Genomic DNA, 18,879 nt, shown 5'->3' with positions numbered 1-18,879 from the left:
CTCTGAATTCAAGTGACTGAGCCACACAGTCTCATGCCTCAGTGAGGGAACAGAAGCAACCTCTTCTTGCTGCTGCCGCAAGACTTACCCACAGGAACACACACGGTCTCTTAGCCATGGCACTGGCAAACCAGGCCTCTGTGGTTGGGTATCTTAGTCCCGTGGAGTATTGGTATAGAAAAGAGACTAGTAATATCCCCAACCTTTGTCTTAAAACCCCTCCCATGTCACTACTGAGAATCCAGGGCCCATGATAAAGCAGGGCTCCCTATATATGACCCCTTTTCTGATTGGTTAGCCTCCCTCACTCGCTCCTGGCTGTTCACATTTTTTGGGTGTTGTTGCTTTCCTCCTGGACCTGTTATTGTTTTTCCTTTGCTTATGTTGTTGTGGTGGTGTCTGGTTACAATGTACATCTTCACCCTGCAAGAATCTGGGAGCTATGATGAGGGGGCAGGATGCAGGGACCTGTCCACAGGCAGATAAGGTAGCTGGCAGTCAAGGTTTCCTGGCTCCATGGGAATGCTACTGCATGACAGCAGGCCTGCAGGGCCTGCCAGATGATTTCTCCCACGGAATGCTCTTTGTTTTACTGTACTTATGTAACTTTACTTCTGTGCCTGTGTGCAGAATGCTACTCCTCTAGCTGGCCACCACTGGCGACTGTTCCCAGTCTGTAAGTCTCAGTAATACCTATCTTGCACCCAGTTACCTGGTATGTTCTTTGGGCTTGTGGCTTCTCAGGCAGAAATCTTAGAGCAACTCAGACTCCGTCGGAACAGGCAGTTAGGCAGAAGGTGAAAGGTCCTGCCTGAGTCTTTTTATTAAAAAATAACCAGCTTAAAATAATCAATATCCCAAAAGACATTTTGGGTTGGCAATCTCTGCTTCCCATCAGAATCAATGATAGAAAACACAAATTGTTTCCCCTAGTGAGGTACACTTTGGATAACATCGGGTTTATCTGAGGAACACGATATGAAGGACAGCACGCAGAACCTATCTTTCGATCTGAGAAACACTAAACATTTGATATTGAAGTATTCCTTTTACTTAAAAATAGAGACCCTGAGATATCTAAGGTTGCAGAACTCCCAGCCAGAAACGGGTAACTGCTTTGCATGCCGGGATTTGTAGTCCGGGAAAGAGTGCTTGAAGTCAAGATGGAGGAATTGCTAATAACATGTGGAGAGCGGCCCCAGGGGAGTCTGCGCCGCGAGGGGACTGGGCGACGCGCGGATTGGGCCGGGTGAATTTAAGACCAGGTGTTCAAACCTCTCCTCCAGAGGAAGCAGGGCGCCCTGTAGTCTCGCGAGATCCTGACGAGGCCCAATGGAATGCGGGGCCGGCTTATCACTAGGGGCATTTGGTGGGGGCGGAGTCTTGACGGGGGTGGGCCGGCAGTCGTTAGCTGCGCCGCGTAGGGCCGTTTGGGCCGAGCTTCGACTGTGAGGAGCAAAGCAGTGGCCATGAAGGAAGAGAAGGAGCATAGGCCTAAGGAGAAGCGAGTAACTCTGTTGACTCCCCCGGGGGCTACAGGCAGCGGCGGTGGGGCTTCCGGGGACAGCACCAAAGGGGAAGATAAGCAGGATCGGAACAAGGAGAAGAGAGAGGCTCTGAGCAAGGTGCCTGGTCCGCCGTTGGCCCGTGAGAGGGCGGGACGCGTTCGCCACCCATGGAGGATGGTTGGGAATGGGGTTGCCCTCTTCTTCTCCCTGTCGACCCTTCCGTTTCTTCCCCTGTGGGAAAATCTCATCACCCTGTCTTAATCTCTGGACCGAAATGAATGGAGCTCCTCTCGGCCAAGCCCCGGGGAGTGAGGGAAAGGGGATTCCCAGATGGAGAAGGGTTTAGGTCAGAGCTGTGAGATAATGGGAGGGGTGGGGAGCGATAATGAAGAGAATGAGGAATTAAAACATTAATTGGGGGAAATTATTAAATACTGAAGGGGCTATCAAGGGTGGGAGTAGTTTGTGATAGGAGTATTAATGGAGGCGAGTTGAAGGAGTATGGGGGAATTAATTGTCTGGGGCCCAGATCGGGTGCATCCTATTTTGGGAACAATGAGGGAATTTGGGGTATTCCTTAGAGTTTTGAATTCTTTATGCTAAATGAGGAAGGGTTTTGTTTTAGGATGTTGGATGTGATAGGGAAATAATAAATCAAGAGTTCGTGGCACTCACAGAAGACCAGGGTTGGCCTACTAATTTCTTACCACTACATCTATTGAAAAATGGGTGATATAAAATGATGTGGAAACCTAGTAAACTTCAGGGCTTCAACCTGAGATTTTCCTTGCTCCAGACAGTTCTCATTTCTAAGAGTTTTTAAAAACTGTTACTATATTTTATTAATTCTGAACATTAGGAGACTATTTTCTCCTGGGTTTTTATAAATGATCTTGTCTTTCAAAGCACAGCTTTCTTCAGGGATGGTGATTCATTCAGGTATGACTGAAAATTGATTTGTACTAATTTTATTTTACTTATTCATTTCTGAAGGTGGTAATTCGGAGATTACCTCCCACTTTGACCAAGGAGCAGCTTCAGGAACATCTTCAACCTATGCCAGAGCATGATTATTTTGAGTTTTTTTCTAATGATACTAGGTAAAATAAATAAATAAAGGGGGGGGGTAAATGAAAAAGGTTTCTTCCATTCTTTTTCATCCTACTGTTTTCCATTTGATTTTTGAGCCTGTCTCTTTAATATGTACATTCTTACAATTCAGCCAGACATCTGCAAGCGTATTTACATAATTGCTTTCCTCTCTGCAGTCTGTATCCTCATATGTATGCCAGAGCATACATCAACTTTAAAAATCAAGAGGACATTATTTTGTTCAGGGATCGCTTTGATGGTTATGTATTCCTTGACAATAAAGGTGAGTTCTAGTAACTAAAAGAGTTTCTTTGTCATTTGTGTTTAAGACAATGTGTGTATCACAGTGTTTTCTTAATGCCTTGATAGCTTTTCTAAAATCCTGAATGATAAAACGTGCAACATTTAAAGACTTACATATTGATAAACCTATTATAATCTTATACATAGATATGTGTCTTTTCACAGTTCTCTGGTATTTTTATTAACCTGTTGTTTCTATAGTTTGATCAACTGAATGAAATTGCCGGTTTTCTCCTCCTGTGACAATTTTTTTGCCCTGAATTAGAAAATCTGTTGTTTGACCAGTTTCAGCAGTAATACTCATAAGTGACTCTTTAAACGTGTATAGCAAGTTTAAACGTTTCTCATCTTGCTTCAAGGATCAACATTTGTTTACTTAATTCAAATAACTTAAGCCAATAGTTCCATGCTGAAATACTGTTTAACATTCTAAATTGTATGTAATTAAAACATCGAACTTGATGATCTCCCACTTTGTATCCAGGAGTCTAAAGAGAAGAAAAATTTCTGCCTTAACTCTATTTATTTATTTTCTGCGGCTTGCAACATTTAGCCAGAGAATGTCCTCACTGCCATTTGTCACTTTTCTTTGGCTTTGCAATCATAGTGAATGATGTGTCTTTCTGTTGAGTTTTGTTGTTTTCAGTATTACTTCAAAGTTATTGAAAATGAAACCTTTACCAGGGAATATGCCTGTAAAAGTAGGATTGCCACTGTCCAACTTTTATAAATCCCCACAAACTAGCTACTTCTCCACTCCAGCAACTATATTCCGGTAGATAGCAATGGTTTCCTAGTGACTTAGCCTGGAAATCTCTGAGTTGTGTTTAACTCTTTCCTCCTTTTTATCCCTTACATTTAAACAATTGATGAATCTTTTAAATTTCTTAATGTGTCATCTAGTCTTACTAATATTTTCATATTTGATATCACCTAATGCTTAGACAACCACTGTCTCTAAACTTACAGGGTTTTCCTTTTTTTCCATGTCTGTGTAATTCAGTCTAACTGCCATAAAATTAATCTTTTTGGAAATAGTTGTTTAAAATAATAGTTGTGAAAAAGTCCAAACTCGGGGCAGCCGGTTAGCTCAGTTGGTTAGAGCGCAGTGCTCTTAACAACAAGATTGCTGGTTCGATCCCCACATGGGTCACTGTGAGCTGCGCCTTCTACAACTAGATTGAAACAACTACTTGACTTGGAGCTGATGGGTCCTGGAAAAACACACTTAAATAAATAAAGTTTTTTTTTTTTTAAAAAAAGTCCAAACTCCTTAGCCTGGTAGTCAGGACCCTCCATAGTCTGGCCTCACTTCTGTTTTCTTCAGCCTATCTTCCACAGTTTCATTCTGCTTTGGTCTGGTTTATCTATTCCTTTTCAAACATATCAGTTATTAAACTAATCTGATTCTGCATGTACCAGGCTTTCCAAAATTATGTTTCCTCCCTGACTGCTTTGTGATGCCTTCTGGTCAATTCTACTTACTTTATTCTGGCTTATGTCTATATGCCAGTGGTCTCTACACCTTGTGTGACATTATTCTATGGGAGAGAGCTGGTGTATTTTTTTTCCAGTAGTCACTTGTTTGTAACCATCACCACTATGTAAATCCAGAATGTTTTCATCCCCCCATAAAGAATCCTATATCCATTAGCAGTCATCTCCTATTCTCCCCTCTCCCCCAACCCCCGCCCCTGGCAACACTAATCTACTAACTATGGATTTCCCTATTCTGGACATTTCATATAAAGAGAAACATACAATATGTGACCTTTTGTGACTGCCATCTTTTACTTAGCATGTTTTCAAGGTTCATTCATGTTATAGCATGTATCATTACCTCATTCCTTTATTTTTATTTGCATTTTTAAAAATTGTGGTAAAATACACAGAAATAAAATTTACCATCTTAACCATCTTTTTTAATTAAAGTTGATTGGGGTGACAATTGTTAGTAAAATTACATAAATTTCAGGTGTACAATTCTGTATTACATCCTCTATAAATCCCATTGTGTGTTCACCACCCAGAGTCAGTTTTCCTTCCATCACCATATATTTGATCCCCTTTACCCACATCTACCACCCCCCTCCCACCATATCCTTTGGTAACCACTAAACTATTGTCTGTGTCTGAGTTTTTGTTTCACATTTGTTTGTCTTATTCTTTTGCATCTTAACCGTTTTTCTTTTTTTTTTTTTTTTATATATATATTTTTTTTAATTAAATTTATTGCAGTGACAATTGTCAGTAAAATTACATAGATTTCAGGTGTACAATTCTGCACTTAACCGTTTTTAAGTGTACAGTTTGGTTGTATTAAGCACATTCACATTGTTGTGCACCCAATCTTTCATCTTTCAAGACTGAAACTCTATACCAATTAAACAACAACTCCCCATTTCTCCTTCCGTCAGCCCTTAGCAACTATCATTCTATCTCTGTTGACCTAGAAGTTGACCTTTCTAGGCACTGCTCATATAAGTGGAATCATAAAGTATTTGACTTTTTTGTGACTCACTGATTTCACTTAGCATAATGTCCTCAAGGTTTATCCATGTTGTAGCATGAGTCAGAATTTCATTTCTTTTTAAGGCTGAGTAATATTCCATTGTATATACTACATTTATCCATTCGTCTGTCAAGGGACATTTGTGTTGCTTCTACCTACTCATGGCTATTGTGAATAATGCTTCTGTGAATGTGGATGTACAAATAATTGTTGAAGTCTCTGCTTTCACTTCTGTTGAATATATACAAAAGTGCAATTGCTAGGCCATATAGTAATTCTATTTTAAATTTTTGGAGGAACCACCATGCTGTTTTCCATAGAAGCTGCACCACTTTACATTCCTACCAGTAATGCACAAGTGTTCTAATTTCTCCAGATCCTCACCAACACATTATTTTGTTTTTCCCCTTTAATAGTAACCATTCTAATGGGTATAAGGTGATAGCTCTGGATTTGTATTTCTCTAATGATTAGTAAAATAATAATGTTTTCATATGCTTGAGCATATGAGCATCTTTTCATATGCTTTTCAGCCATTTGTATATCATCTTTGGAGAAATGTTGATTCAAGTGCATTGAACATTTTTCAATTGGGTTATTTGTGGGTTTTTTCTTGTTGTTGAGTTGTAGGAGTTCTTTAGATGTTCTGTATATTGACCCATTATCAGATGTATGATTTGTAAATATTTTCTCCTATTCCATAGGTTGCCTTTTCACTATATTGATTATGTGCTTAGATGCACAGTTTTTAATTTTGATGTCTAATTTATCTATTTTTACCTTTGTTGCCTGTGCTTTTGGTGTCTTGGTGTATTTTTTAAATAACAGCTTCATTGCAATATAATTCACATACCATAAAATTCACCCTTTAAAAGTGTACAGTTCAGTGTTTTTTAGTGTATTCAGTTATGCAGCAACAGCTACAATCTAACTTTAGAACACGTTTATCACTAAAGAAAAACCCCATACCCGTTAGTTGCCACTCTTCATTCTCCCCACCACTTCCCCCGAGCTCTAGACAACCACTAATCTATCTCTATAGATTTGCTTATTCTAGAGATTTCTGTTGTAGTTTTAAATGAAAACTAGCCGGAAGATTTTCCCCCCACATATCAAAATATCACACTTTAGAAGTGGAATTTAAATGACTATTTTACTTCCCTGCCATATCTTTTCATGATAAGTATGAATTTGGGGCTCCTTTGATAGCATGTTGATAATAATTGTTCCAGTGTGATTGATGCCTGTTGGGAGACCCTTCTCAGATGACTGCCATCAAAGGAGGCCTAGAAAGTGGTGGGTTAACTCTTGTATCCAGTTGACATTTTATTTGTTATAGCAAATGTGATATTTTTTTTCTAAACAGGTCAGGAATATCCTGCTATAGTAGAATTTGCACCTTTTCAAAAAGCTGCGAAAAAGAAGACTAAAAAAAGAGATACCAAAGTTGGGACCATCGATGATGGTACAGTATAGCTCTAGTTATGTAATGCTACTGGGTTTTAAAAAAATGTTACCTTTGTGGGAATTAATTGGACTCCAATCTTTTAAATAAGAGAACATATGGGGTGAAGTTAATAAATATAATTCATTGATGAAAGCTTTGCTTAATTGTTAGAATGGAGGTGGGTTTCCTATAGTTTCCACTCCTTTTGGCTAGTGGAATTTGATTCCTCCACCATAAGCAGTACATTGTTGACTATTGAGTAGTAAATGACCTTAAGTTTGTTAATTAAAAGACAATGGGGAAAAAAATCAGATGTTTCAAAGTACAACTCCTTGAGACCTCTTACCATTTTTATGATTATTTGACTTTTGGTTTCTATTTTTATAAAGAGGAAGATTTATCATTGAAAGCTATGATGGAAACTTTTATTAAGTTACTCAAGTAACTTAATATAAAGGAATTGAAGTGGCCAGTCCTATTTTCTAGGCTTTGACTATGTAGTTAATTGCATACATAGTAATTACACTGAACCAAAATACAGGATCTAGAAAACTGGAATAGTTGCCACTTAAGGTAACCTGGATCTAAATTTTGAACTCTGTAACTTATGTTGGATAAGGGCTTAGACTGATATTTTAGAATCATCTAGTTTGATTTCCATTGTTATTATAATGGGTATTTTATAAAGAACACAGAAAGGCTCAGCACACAGCTGCATATTGATTATATCAAAGATTCAGACCTGGAAGACTAGATCAAGTGACATGCTCCACACTGCATAGAAACTCCAGATACAAGCAATATAATGACTCAGATGTGTTACCCTAGCTGATGTCGGGGGCATCTAGGAAAGAACTCAGTGGCATCACCTCCAGTGCCACTCTAGAACATCCCCCTAACTGATCTTTATGGAAGTACTGATTTTCATACATTGAGTCTACATAAAGTGAGGTACACCCATACAGGAATTGGTTACATGTATATACATAATACATAACTATATACATATACTTTTAACAGTTGTCCCCCTAAGTGTGACTCTGGATTAGCAGGAGCAGTGATGTCCAAAAGCAAACTTTGTCATCCCTCGAGGTTCTGTTCCAGCGTGGTGTCTCATTTTCCCTGACACCATGTTGCACCAGCTCCCTTCTTGGTATCTCTAATAGCAGTTCTGAGAGTAAGTAACCAATCAAGCCCTAAATAGTCTATCTTGTGGTTTATTTTTATTCCATGAAGTAGAAGATTATCTTCTTTGATAAATGTCCTAGATAATAATTTCCTATTTTGTTTAAAGTTGCTATGCTTTCTGTTTACTTAAACAATTATTTAGATCCAGAATACAGAAAATTTTTGGAAAGTTATGCTGCAGATAATGAGAAAATGACATCTACTCCAGAAACACTGCTAGAGGAAATAGAAGCTAAAAATAGAGAATTAATAGGTAAGTGGGCAAAAGGAATTAAGAGCAACAGCTTTCTCATCAGCAGACCTGTCTGATTCCCACTTCTGTCACTTGCTAGCTATGTAATCATGGGGAAAGCACTAACTTCTCTGAGACTCTGTTTCTTCTACTGTAAAATACAGATGATAATACCTGCATCACAAGATAATGAGCATGCATTGATTAGATGGGGGAAATTCTCTGTGACCTGTTTAGTACCACACAAATGTAACAATTATAAAAGGTTTGAAGACTAGTGTGGCACCTTTAGATGTTGGTAAACATTGGAAGATAAGTTGGTATTTTCTAGTAATAAAAAGCTAGTTTTCCTGAAAAAAAAAAAAAAGACCTGAAATATCAAAAAATGAATTCAGTCACTGCAAAACTTAAAACCTCTTGAGAAATTCTAGCTTGGATGTTGGTTCTACTAATAGGCTGTCATTACTGTATCATCTCTAAACATAAGAATAGTCTCTGACTCAGGATATTTACTCCTAGGAATTTATCCAAAGGAAGTGTATTTTCAAAAGCTAGCTACGAGGCTAGATAGCATTCTTCAGAATATTGAAAAATGAATTAAATATCCTTCTAAAACTTGCTTTTTATTAATGGATGCATAGTATAAGCCCATCTCTGATAATTTCATGAGAAGAAACTCCCAAAAGTGAAATTATGGGGTCAAAAGGATTAGATATTTTTAACCCCTTCCCCCAATTTCTTCCCAGTTTGACAAATTGATACTCCCATCTGTAAAAGAGAATGTCCTTTGCACTTAATTCTCACCAACACTATGAAGTACGCTTTTTAAAAGTTTTATATTTTGTATTTCTTCACAGTTTAAAAGATATTTTAAATTTTCAGAATTGGAATACTGTAAAACTTCTTTCCAATAATGTAGTTGTGAACTTTCTGTTTAAGGGGTATATAGTTTTTCCAACCTTGGGTGGTTGGCAGGGAATGTCAGAAAATAGAATCCTTTCTAGGGGTTGATAAGTATTATTAATAATCTGTTTACATTTATGTAGCTAAAAAGACAACCCCACTGTTGAGCTTCCTGAAAAACAAGCAGGTAAACCTTTTGTTTACTTAGTTCTCTCAATACTTTTATTTCATTGGTTCACATTCTGTGAACATTTTAAGAGCATTGGGATCCTGTAAGAGAAATAGCTGCTTTTTCTTACCATTATTCTTTAAAGATTTGGCTCATTGGCGCTCTCCTCTGTGGTTGCTGGACCAAAGAATCACTCTGCAAACCCGGAGAGTGCTTAACTTGTTCCAGAGACACTCTCTTGATTTTCTGAAAGCTTCTGGAAATACAGCAAGACACCAGTGGGAGACTCTGATACTAGCAGGCCTTGGTCTTTATTCTCTCTCATATTATGAATGGGGTGGAGAGGGGCTTAAGGAGGTAGAATGCCACTTTGTAGAAAGTAGGAAGGAAAGACGATCCAGTTTAGTGGGTGCCCACCATGCCTTTGGGATTGACTTAAGTTTGTGGTGATGATTATTTTGTTTGAAGGTTTATGTTGATGTTTCTTTCTAGAGAATGAGAGAAGAAAAAAGAGAAGAAAGAAGGAGGCGAGAAATAGAAAGAAAAAGACAAAGAGAAGAAGAAAGGAGGAAATGGAAAGAAGAAGAGAAACGAAAAAGGAAAGATATAGAGAAGCTAAAGAAGATAGACAGAGTTCCAGAAAGGGACAAATTAAAGGATGAACCAAAGATTAAGGTAGGAAAATAAACTGACTGCATGTTGCTGAAAATTGCATGAATCTACTTCTTTAAATATGTGTGCATCTTGTGTGGTGTAAATACAGTTTTTCAGTTTTTGTCCCTTTTTTGGCGGGGGGTGAACCAATAGAAATCTTTCCCATAATGCTATTATTTTTGTAAGGTAATTTAAAAGGACTAAGTTTACATATATCTTCAGTGCAGATTTTTTATTTTTGTCACTGAAAATGTTCAAATTTTGGATGATTATTCTTTCAGTTCTTCATAAATAGGGGCTTAGGACTGGCTGGCATGAATTACGGTTTTTATTCAGCTTTTCCTGCATATTTGATACATTAAGTTGCCTCATCTGTTTGTTTTCCACTGTCTTCAGGTACACAGGTTTCTGTTACAAGCTGTGAATCAGAAAAATGTAAGGACCAAATACATGATACAGAGCACCTAGTATCATGTCACACAGGTCATAGTTAATAAGTCCTGTTGGTGGTGGTGGTAGTGTTTCCTGTAGAAAATCCCTTCAGACTGACTTGAGTCTTCTTAAAAGCTAGCCATTTTAAATTCCTACTTTAAAAGAAATCCCAGATGACTTCCTGGTGCTCTGCTGCATACCCAGAAGCTTCAACAATATACAGCTAAGGACAACCATGCTGTATGGTTTCTCTTCTTTTTTTGTCTGCCTCTCATAACTGTTCTCCTTATGCGAGTACTAGAGATAATATCCTGCATTATGTGCTTTCCCCCCCTCACATGATTCCCATGTTATTTTCTTGCATCTACCTGGGAATCTGTGAGCAGCAGATTCTGAATAATGCATCACATATAGGAAAAGGAAAACCCATATAAAGATCCCAGCCTTGCTGCTTCCCTTCTGAGGGCATGGCTTGGGCAGCCCTTGCTCCAGAGAACTTCCTGGGGAACTTCGGAGAAAAATCTCACAGAGATGGTGGCAGGGTCTCCTTTGACCTCAAAATTCAGCAGTTTGTGGTTCCCCTAGGCTGTCCAGAGATCATTATTGGTGATAAGGGGCTTGGCCACAGGGTGGGGGAAGTTCCCATATTAATCCTTCTAGCAATCTGTCTTCCATGCCACAAGTGACTTGACTTGCTATTCCTAACAGCAAGGCAGAAGGTAGAGCCAACCATGCTAGAGATATTCATTAATGTTCTTATTAGAGTAATGAACATCTTGGCTTCTAATAAAGATGATCATTAGAGACATAAGAACACTTCGAATGAAACCTGCACATGGTATCCTCACTTTACACTGGTCCCTTCCTAGTGTCCAGTTTGGAATCACCATTTGCAGTGGCTGTCTGCTGAAATCTTCATGCTTAAATCTTTTGGTGGTTGGCCTTTTGCTTGGTGACTTACATGATGCCTTCACCCTGAGACGAACCTTTGTATGATGGCTTCACTCTGAGATTTGAAATTCTTCTGTTTTGCCAAAGAATCTCTGAATATCCAACACTTGGGGGTGTTCTAGAGAGATTTGTAGCAGTGGTGTGAAAAACAAACTGTTTTTTGTTAGAAATTTGAACTTTATAAAGCACTTTTATTTTAGAATTGCATTCTGTCATATATATGACATGGAGCAGAGTTCCTACTCAGTAGAGAAGGAACTTCACTGTTCTGACATGAAGTATTTGGATTTTTAAATCAAATGCCAAATAATTCTTGCTATTCATTTCTAATGATAATAGGATTTTACCATCATAAGTATGTTACTCTCAGGCTCAAGGCAAAATTATTCTCGCAATAGATCACTCCTTTGGTGACTGAGGTATTTGTCATTCCAAGTACTACATAAAAACACTCTAACAGTAATGATCTACCTAGCATTTTAAATTTGTGGCAAGTTATATTGACATGCTGATATGCTACAGAAGGCATACTTGGAAGTGTGCATTGGTTCACTTAAAGGTTGACTCATTTAAAGCCAAAGGAGTCTTGATCCTATTGCCACAGTGATTGAACCACTTCATTTGAGTGCATAACACTTTCACATTAATAGCAACCTTTTAGTAAATTACTGCTCTCGTGCACTAGTTGTTCACCCAAAAGTTTGAATACCTTCCTCTGAAGCCTTCTACAGTCAAAATTAAAAATATTTAGTATATTGTTCCTTTGATAGACTCAGAAGACAGTGTCCCACCCTTTAAAATAAAAATAAATTTGTTCTCCTTAAAGCTGCTCAAGAAGCCAGAAAAAGGAGACGAAAAAGAATTGGACAAAAGAGAAAAAGCCAAGAAATTGGACAAAGAGAATCTGAATGATGAAAGAGCCAGTGGGCAAAGTTGTACATTGCCCAAACGTTCTGATGGCGAACTTAAAGATGAAAAGCCTAAGAGGTTGGTAGGCAAGGGCTCTTTGTTACATTTGTTTTCAAGGTGTTTCTTCTAGGTGCTAGTTATACTGCTATGTCTTGGACTTATACCTGAATTAAGATAAGTTGTTTTACCAGGGGCAGGGGAATGAGGAGAAGGAGCTTCAGATATTCTAGTATTTTAATCTGTGTGGATGAATTTTGTTTTTTGTTACTGTTTTTCAAAACGCTAGTATTTTTTTACTTTGCTCCAAAAGTGTAGCCTCATTGCAGTGGCCAAGTCAGAATCAAAGTGTTCCTGCATTTGTGATTAAAAGATCTTTGAGGCTACATTCTCAGATTTGTTTTTCATGCAGACCTGAAGATGAGAGTGGCAGAGACTACAGGGAGAGGGAACGGGATTATGAACGAGATCAAGAGCGCATACTTCGGGAAAGAGAGAGACTGAAGCGGCAAGAAGAAGAGCGCCGGAGGCAGAAGGACCGCTATGAGAAAGAGAAGTCTTTTAAAAGAAAGGAAGAAGAAATGAAAAAAGAGAAAGAAGCACTTCGGGATAAAGGAAAGAAGACTGAAAGTACGGAATCAGTAGGAAGCTCAGAAAAAGCTGAAAAGAAAGAGGAAGTGGTTAAGAGAGATCGCATAAGAAACAAGGTGTGGCATTTCTTTACACTTGTTTATTTTCATGAGGATTTTATTTTATTTTCCTGCAAGTGTAAAGGAAAGGACTCATTGTTTATTATAGAATTTTTCGAGGAAATTTTATTACAGAAAATTTTATTATAGGAACTTTATCTGCAACTTTTTTTCAGTCTTGGTTGGATCCTTTTATTAACTAATAAAAATGTCAAACACACAAAAGTAGAGAACAGAATAATACAATGTACCCATCACTCAGCTTCAACAATTATCAACTCGTGGCCAGCCTTCTTTCTGTTCTACCCCATCCCTACCCCTACTGGGTTATTTTCAGGCAAATCCTGGATGTATAATTTCTTCTTTAAATATGTCAATATTAGAGATCAAGGCTCTTTTTCTTAACATATATGACCCTAATAGTATTTTCACACCAAAAAAAAAATAACAATAATTCCTTAACATCGTACCTACTCTGTTCAAATTTTCCCAATTGTCTCATCTATATCTTTTTTATTGGCTGTAAACAAGGTCCACAAATTGTATTTGCTTGAAATGTTTCCTTAAATCTCTTCTAATATAGACAATTTCCCCTCCTTTTCTTGTCCTACATTTATTTGTTGCAGAAACCAATTTGTTCTATAGAGCTTCTAACATTCCAGATTGGCTAATTACATCCCTGTGGTATCATTTAACATGTTCCTCTATCTTCTATGTTTCCTTGAAAACTGATAGTTACATCTAGGGAAGGGGTCAGCAGATTATTTCTATAAAGGGCCAGATGGTAAACATTTTAGGCTTCATGCGCCATGTGGTCTCTGTCACAACCACTAAACCCTGTAGGAAGGCAGGCATAGACTATGTAAAAGAATGAGCGTGGCTGTGTGCCAATAAAATTTTATTCAGAGGCAGTTGCTCTTCTCCTGGCCTGCCCGCTCCCACCATTTTGGGAGCGTACTATCCTCTTTTAATAAATTCACCACTTGCTTGGCTTAAAAAAAAATTAATCACAAAAATAGACAGCCCCTCACCTAGAGGCCTGAATATATTCAGGCTCAATTTTTGGCAAGAGCACTTCATAGGTGGTGGTGTGCACTTCCTGTGTATCATATCAGGAAGCATATAATGTCCGGGTGTCCTCTGAGTGTGATGTTATGATTGATCAATAGCAGTTATATTGTGGTTATATAATAGGATGTCCTAGTTCTTAGGATATACAAGTTGAAATACTTAGGGATGAAGGGTCATGATGTGTGCAACTTAATGTCAGTGGTTCTGTAAAAATAATGTGTACATAAAGGTGTGTACATTCACACACATGCTAGAGACAGCAAAAGCACATGTGACATGTTAAAATTGTTAATCTAGAAGAAAGGTACTAGGTATTCATTAAGTGTTGCAACATTTCTATAGATTTAAAATTTTTTAAGATAAAAAGTTTAAAAAACAACTGATTAATCGTTTCAGGTACTATAAGCCTGATTCATCTGTTATAAAAATTTTTATCAGCCTTTCTCCTAACAATTTTGTTTAGATTAGTTATTTCATGGGGAGGTGGAAAATGGTGATATACGAATTCTGCCTTTCCTGTAGTATTTATTATCTGATGTCCTTCTATAAAGAGGAATTTCCCTCAATAGTTGTTTGGTTAGCCTGAAGTTCAGTTTATACAGGAAAGACAAGATAAACACTTGATCCTCTTCCTTTATTTACCAGTATTCAGAGTAATGGGTTTGTGTCCCAGCAAATTCTAGGGGTTATCATTGAGTTTTTTTGTTTAGTCTTTAAAAACTCGTGGATTTAGAAATGCTTGGTGTATTCCAACTTATTATCAGTTATTGTCTTTGTTGATGTTTAAATTGTCCCATCTTTGCACAACGGGAGCCCTATCATCCACTTCTTTAAATACTATGCAGCAGTCTCATCTGTTTCAACATTTCATTTGGTGAATTTGCTAGAATTATTCAATTGAGAATAATGCTTTAAGGCTAACTTTCATACATCAGGGAGAAAGAGTAAGGAAGGCTTATGTAACTTTTTTGTGAATTCTGAAAAAGGCCTATACATTTAAGTTTTAAAGGGTCATATTGTCATTAAACCAAACACATTACCTGATCTGAGAGCTACATGATGACTTTATTGAAGCTTATTTAGGAGTCTGACATCTAAAGTGCCACCTAGATAGACAGTCTCAAGCTGGGGTTACATTACCATACCAGAATTAAGAAACAGTCATGTTTGTGGCAAGTTACATGGGTCTGAGCTCATAAGTCCAGGGAGGTCTCCATTTAACACGTTGCGTACGGATCACGAGAATCTTCACGAGGGATTTAAACCCCGCCGTACGCAACGTGTTAAGACTGCACTCTTTATTACTGTTGTTACTCCTATTATTTTCTTATATGCTGGTGCATTTCCAAGTCAATTTACTGATGGGGAGGAGAGATAGGCAATGGCTATGGTTTCTAAGTAAAAAGAAAATCAAGCTGATTCAGTTCATCTTGAGATGGTTAAGAAAATTAGGCAGTAGAGTTATCAAAAATTTACCTTAGTCATATAAAATAATACTTATGAAATGGTTGCTTTTCTTTGGAGATAGGGAAAAGGAAGCAGGCAGTTAGAGGCAAATTATCCATAAACACTTACACTGTCGTGTACCGTGCCCTCATATTTTTGGTCTTGTATGAGTTGTTTTTGGTGTATATCAGTACATAACTTATGACTCTGAAAATCCCCCATAAACTCTTAGTAGCAATGTCGCAACACTAACATTTCATTTATTTTAGGATCGCCCAGCAATGCAGCTTTACCAACCAGGAGCTCGAAGCCGAAATCGACTGTGTCCCCCTGATGACAGCACCAAGTCTGGAGATGCAGCAATAGAAAAAAAGCAGGAAAGTGGTATTAGCCATAGAAAAGAAGGAGGAGAGGAGTGATAAGTCCAAATGACCGGAGGTGTCCTCCTGACTGTCTAGGCAGCCAAAGAGCATGTATTAAGCAATCCAGAAGTGCCTCAGGGCAAAGGAATAGAGAGAGAAAGGGGGTCGCTGTGCTGGTGGGGTACACTGCAGAGGAGTATGTTTTGCGCCAAAGCAGGAACCTGATTGCAGGTTCAGATTGGAAGAACAATTTCATTTTTTATGCAGTTCCTACAAATTAACTTTAAATTGTCAGACAAAGATGAGGGAGAGGACATGCATTGCAATTTGCAGGTGGGAAATGTCAGTGAAGACTTAATTAGGTATGACAAGAGAAGAAAATAAGAGAGCTGGCTCTAAAATCAAAAGGTTTTGTTAATCCTGGATTGAATTTTCTTAATTTGAGTGGAGCAGAGTCACTCTGAAGTCTTGTTCAGATCTAGTTATATTCACTGTTGGTGACAACTGTTGGCTTTGTGTAACGTAGAAGCAACACGCATGAACTTGTAGTACAAGTACAGTAAAGGGTATGACAAATGTTTGCTTATGCAAGATTTAAATAATCGTGTCATGTCTATATCCTGTGTCCTAAAATTTTAGGATTAGGTTTAGATTTTTGTTTGCTTATGTGAGCTCAGCATAAAGAATATTTTTAAACATCTCCTTTTGCCTTTAGCAATTTTCATATTAATAAGTAAAATTTAACCCTTGTTTGGTTCTTGACAATCTAGTATTTATTTTATCTTAGGTCTCATGATCTGAATGCATGCCCTGTCCAGGAAGGAAACTGCACCAATATTTGTTCCTGTTTTAACAGCAACTTTCAGTTTTAGCTTGTCTTGCATTGGTGTCAATAAATATCAACATCACTCAAGTATGAAGCTAAGTGTGTTTATTAACTTTACTAAATAGCTATTAGTTTTGAGAAGTTAAATTTGATACTGAATTAACCTCTTGGGAATTCTTAAAGGGGACGAATGATATTCGTTTCTGCCTTCACTAGTGTTCTGCCTTTATTTTGCCAACCAAGAAGATCAAATTATGGTTCCCTACTCTTGTTCCCCAAGAACAAAAATGTTTGTACATCCTTGAGCCGCTGCTTAATTTTCATCCTGCCAGCTCCTCTTAACGTGGTGTCAGTTTGCCTTTATATAATAAGTCACTGCTTTATGTTTTCCTCAGCTCTTAGAAGCCAGTATCCCAAGAGGCAGGTAAAGAGGAAGAGCCATCAAAGATGATGGAGAATGGTCCTCAATCAGTGGAGAGAGTACTAAAAGAAGGGAAGGGGAAATTTTAAGGAGGAAAATAGCTGGCAGTGTCCCATGCCACAGAGAGGTTAAGGAAGTTAAGAAATGTGAAGTGTCCGTTGCATTTGGCAGTATTGAGGTCATTAGTGAAATGCGGCCTCTCTTGGCAGCAGAGGTTAGAGGAGCTGGTCTTAGAAGAAGCGATGTTCTGAAACCATCATTCATGAGTTGGCATCACTTGCCTCCTTACCCAGCCTGGGGCCTGTTGCTAGCCCTCTTAAGGCTGTTTTCATATCAGCACCTCCCTCTTTTGTTCTGCTTGCCTTGCCTGTCCAACTCAGTAAACCACTTTCTCACCCCCCTTAAATTTATTCTACTCATTTATGTATTAATTTAGCAAACATTTACTAATCACTGAGTGTGTCAGGCCCTGGGGGTCAAGGACTCAAACAAGTCCTTATTCTTGAGGAACCATGATCCAGTGGTGGCACAAGACACCCAGAACACAATGCACCATGTGAGAACGGCAGTGGTAGCATGGCCTCATGTGGGAGTCTCCTGCCCCTAAGCTACCAAGCTAGTTTAGAAAATCCCTAAACTAGATCAACTGGTGAGACTTCAGGAAGGCCCTCCTTCCCACTAAGCAATTTTTAAAATCCATCTTGATTTCCTTTTCCACAGTGTCAGCTGTCTTTCTCTGGTTTACTTGCTTGCTCTTTTTTTGTGTCGGGGGTGGGGGGTGAGGAGCACTTCCTCATAACTCATAATTTCATGTTCTTAATTTTAAAAAACTATGCTTGTAAACAATAGAAAAGTAGAATTCATTCTGTTTGCCTACTTTTCTTCAGATACAGGTTTGATTTCTCTGGGAATAAAGACAAGATGGAGACATATCAGACCTGGATACCTGAACATGCATTTAACACCTCCTATGTGTTGGCACTAAGACATAGTGAACAGGGTCCCTGCCCCCATGATTCTTAACAGCCATGGGGAGTTTGCTGCTCTAGTGGAAAGAAGTGATGCTAAAGGAAGTAGGAATAATTCAAGGGGTGAGGGCAGTGGGAATAGGTATCTCCAGAGCAGTGAAAAAAGAATGATTGTGCATTCATGAGGCTTTCATACCTTTAAAATCAGGAGCACACCCTCTTGCCCCAGCAGGCAAACACAAGGTAGTCATGAGGCAGTGAATTAACTCAGATTATAAATGAAGATTAACTTTACATGGTAGTCACAGATGTTATCTTTAATTCCATAGGGAAAAAGAGGAATTTTGTAGCCTTTTGTTGGTATGTAGAAACTGTATATGTTTTTGTGGGGGCTGCCCAGAATTTACTGTTTCCAGGGCTGTCCTCTACAGCACAAAAGTTTATTATGACCATTTATATTATTAAAGAAAGCAAGATAGCAAAAATAGGCTCACACTTGGTGATTCTTAGAAAGTATATATTGACAGGTACATACATAGGATTAACCATCCTTAGAAACCTCACAGAGCTCATTTATTCATTCACAAATATTTATTAAGCTCCTACTACAAAGGAAAAAGTGTGTGAAAAGGTCCTGGAATTAGGAGTGTGCCTAGCCTGTTCAGGAGTTGCAGAGGCCATTATGGCTAAAGTAGAGTGAGCAAGGGGGAGAGTAGTCGAAAGGGATGGAATAAAGTCAGAGAGCTAATGGGCAAGAATTAGGGTTTTCAGGCAGGAATTCCTGCCCGTTCTCAGGATG

General features: G+C 38.3%; 1 protein-coding gene across 2 annotated transcripts; it reads left to right on the top strand.

Annotated features, from left to right (window-relative positions):
- Positions 1-1,388: 1,388 nt before the first annotated feature.
- On the top strand, positions 1,389-16,778 carry UPF3B (UPF3B regulator of nonsense mediated mRNA decay). 2 transcript variants are annotated; one of them, XM_019717039.3, is made up of 11 exons: positions 1,389-1,625; positions 2,502-2,608; positions 2,777-2,883; positions 6,782-6,880; positions 8,193-8,303; positions 9,329-9,372; positions 9,847-10,029; positions 10,405-10,443; positions 12,218-12,378; positions 12,710-13,004; positions 15,773-16,778. In XM_019717039.3, exons 1-11 carry the CDS (start codon positions 1,470-1,472, stop codon positions 15,920-15,922), a joined length of 1,452 nt encoding a protein of 483 aa, XP_019572598.2. In that variant the 5' UTR covers positions 1,389-1,469; the 3' UTR covers positions 15,923-16,778. The 2 variants fall into 2 exon arrangements, with proteins under 2 accessions (XP_019572598.2, XP_019572599.2); XM_019717040.3 differs by lacking the exon at positions 10,405-10,443 and having other exon boundaries at positions 1,391-1,625.
- The last annotated feature ends 2,101 nt before the right edge of the window (positions 16,779-18,879 follow it).

Source organism: Rhinolophus sinicus, chromosome 18 (assembly GCF_057876585.1).
Source record: "Rhinolophus sinicus isolate RSI-liver-muscle chromosome 18, RSI-T2T, whole genome shotgun sequence".
In the NCBI taxonomy this organism is placed as follows: Eukaryota; Metazoa; Chordata; class Mammalia; order Chiroptera; family Rhinolophidae; genus Rhinolophus; species Rhinolophus sinicus.
Note: the sequence above shows the minus strand (reverse complement) of the source record. Positions and strands in the feature narration are given on the sequence as shown.

Coding starts and splice junctions, on each gene's coding strand:
- UPF3B (XM_019717039.3), top strand. CDS start 1,470: ATGAAGGAAGAGAAGGAGCATAGGCCTAAGGAGAAGCGAGTAACTCTG. Junction 6,881..8,192: donor AGTTGGGACCATCGATGATG/GTACAGTATAGC, acceptor ACAATTATTTAG/ATCCAGAATACAGAAAATTT. Junction 10,030..10,404: donor AGGATGAACCAAAGATTAAG/GTAGGAAAATAA, acceptor CACTGTCTTCAG/GTACACAGGTTTCTGTTACA.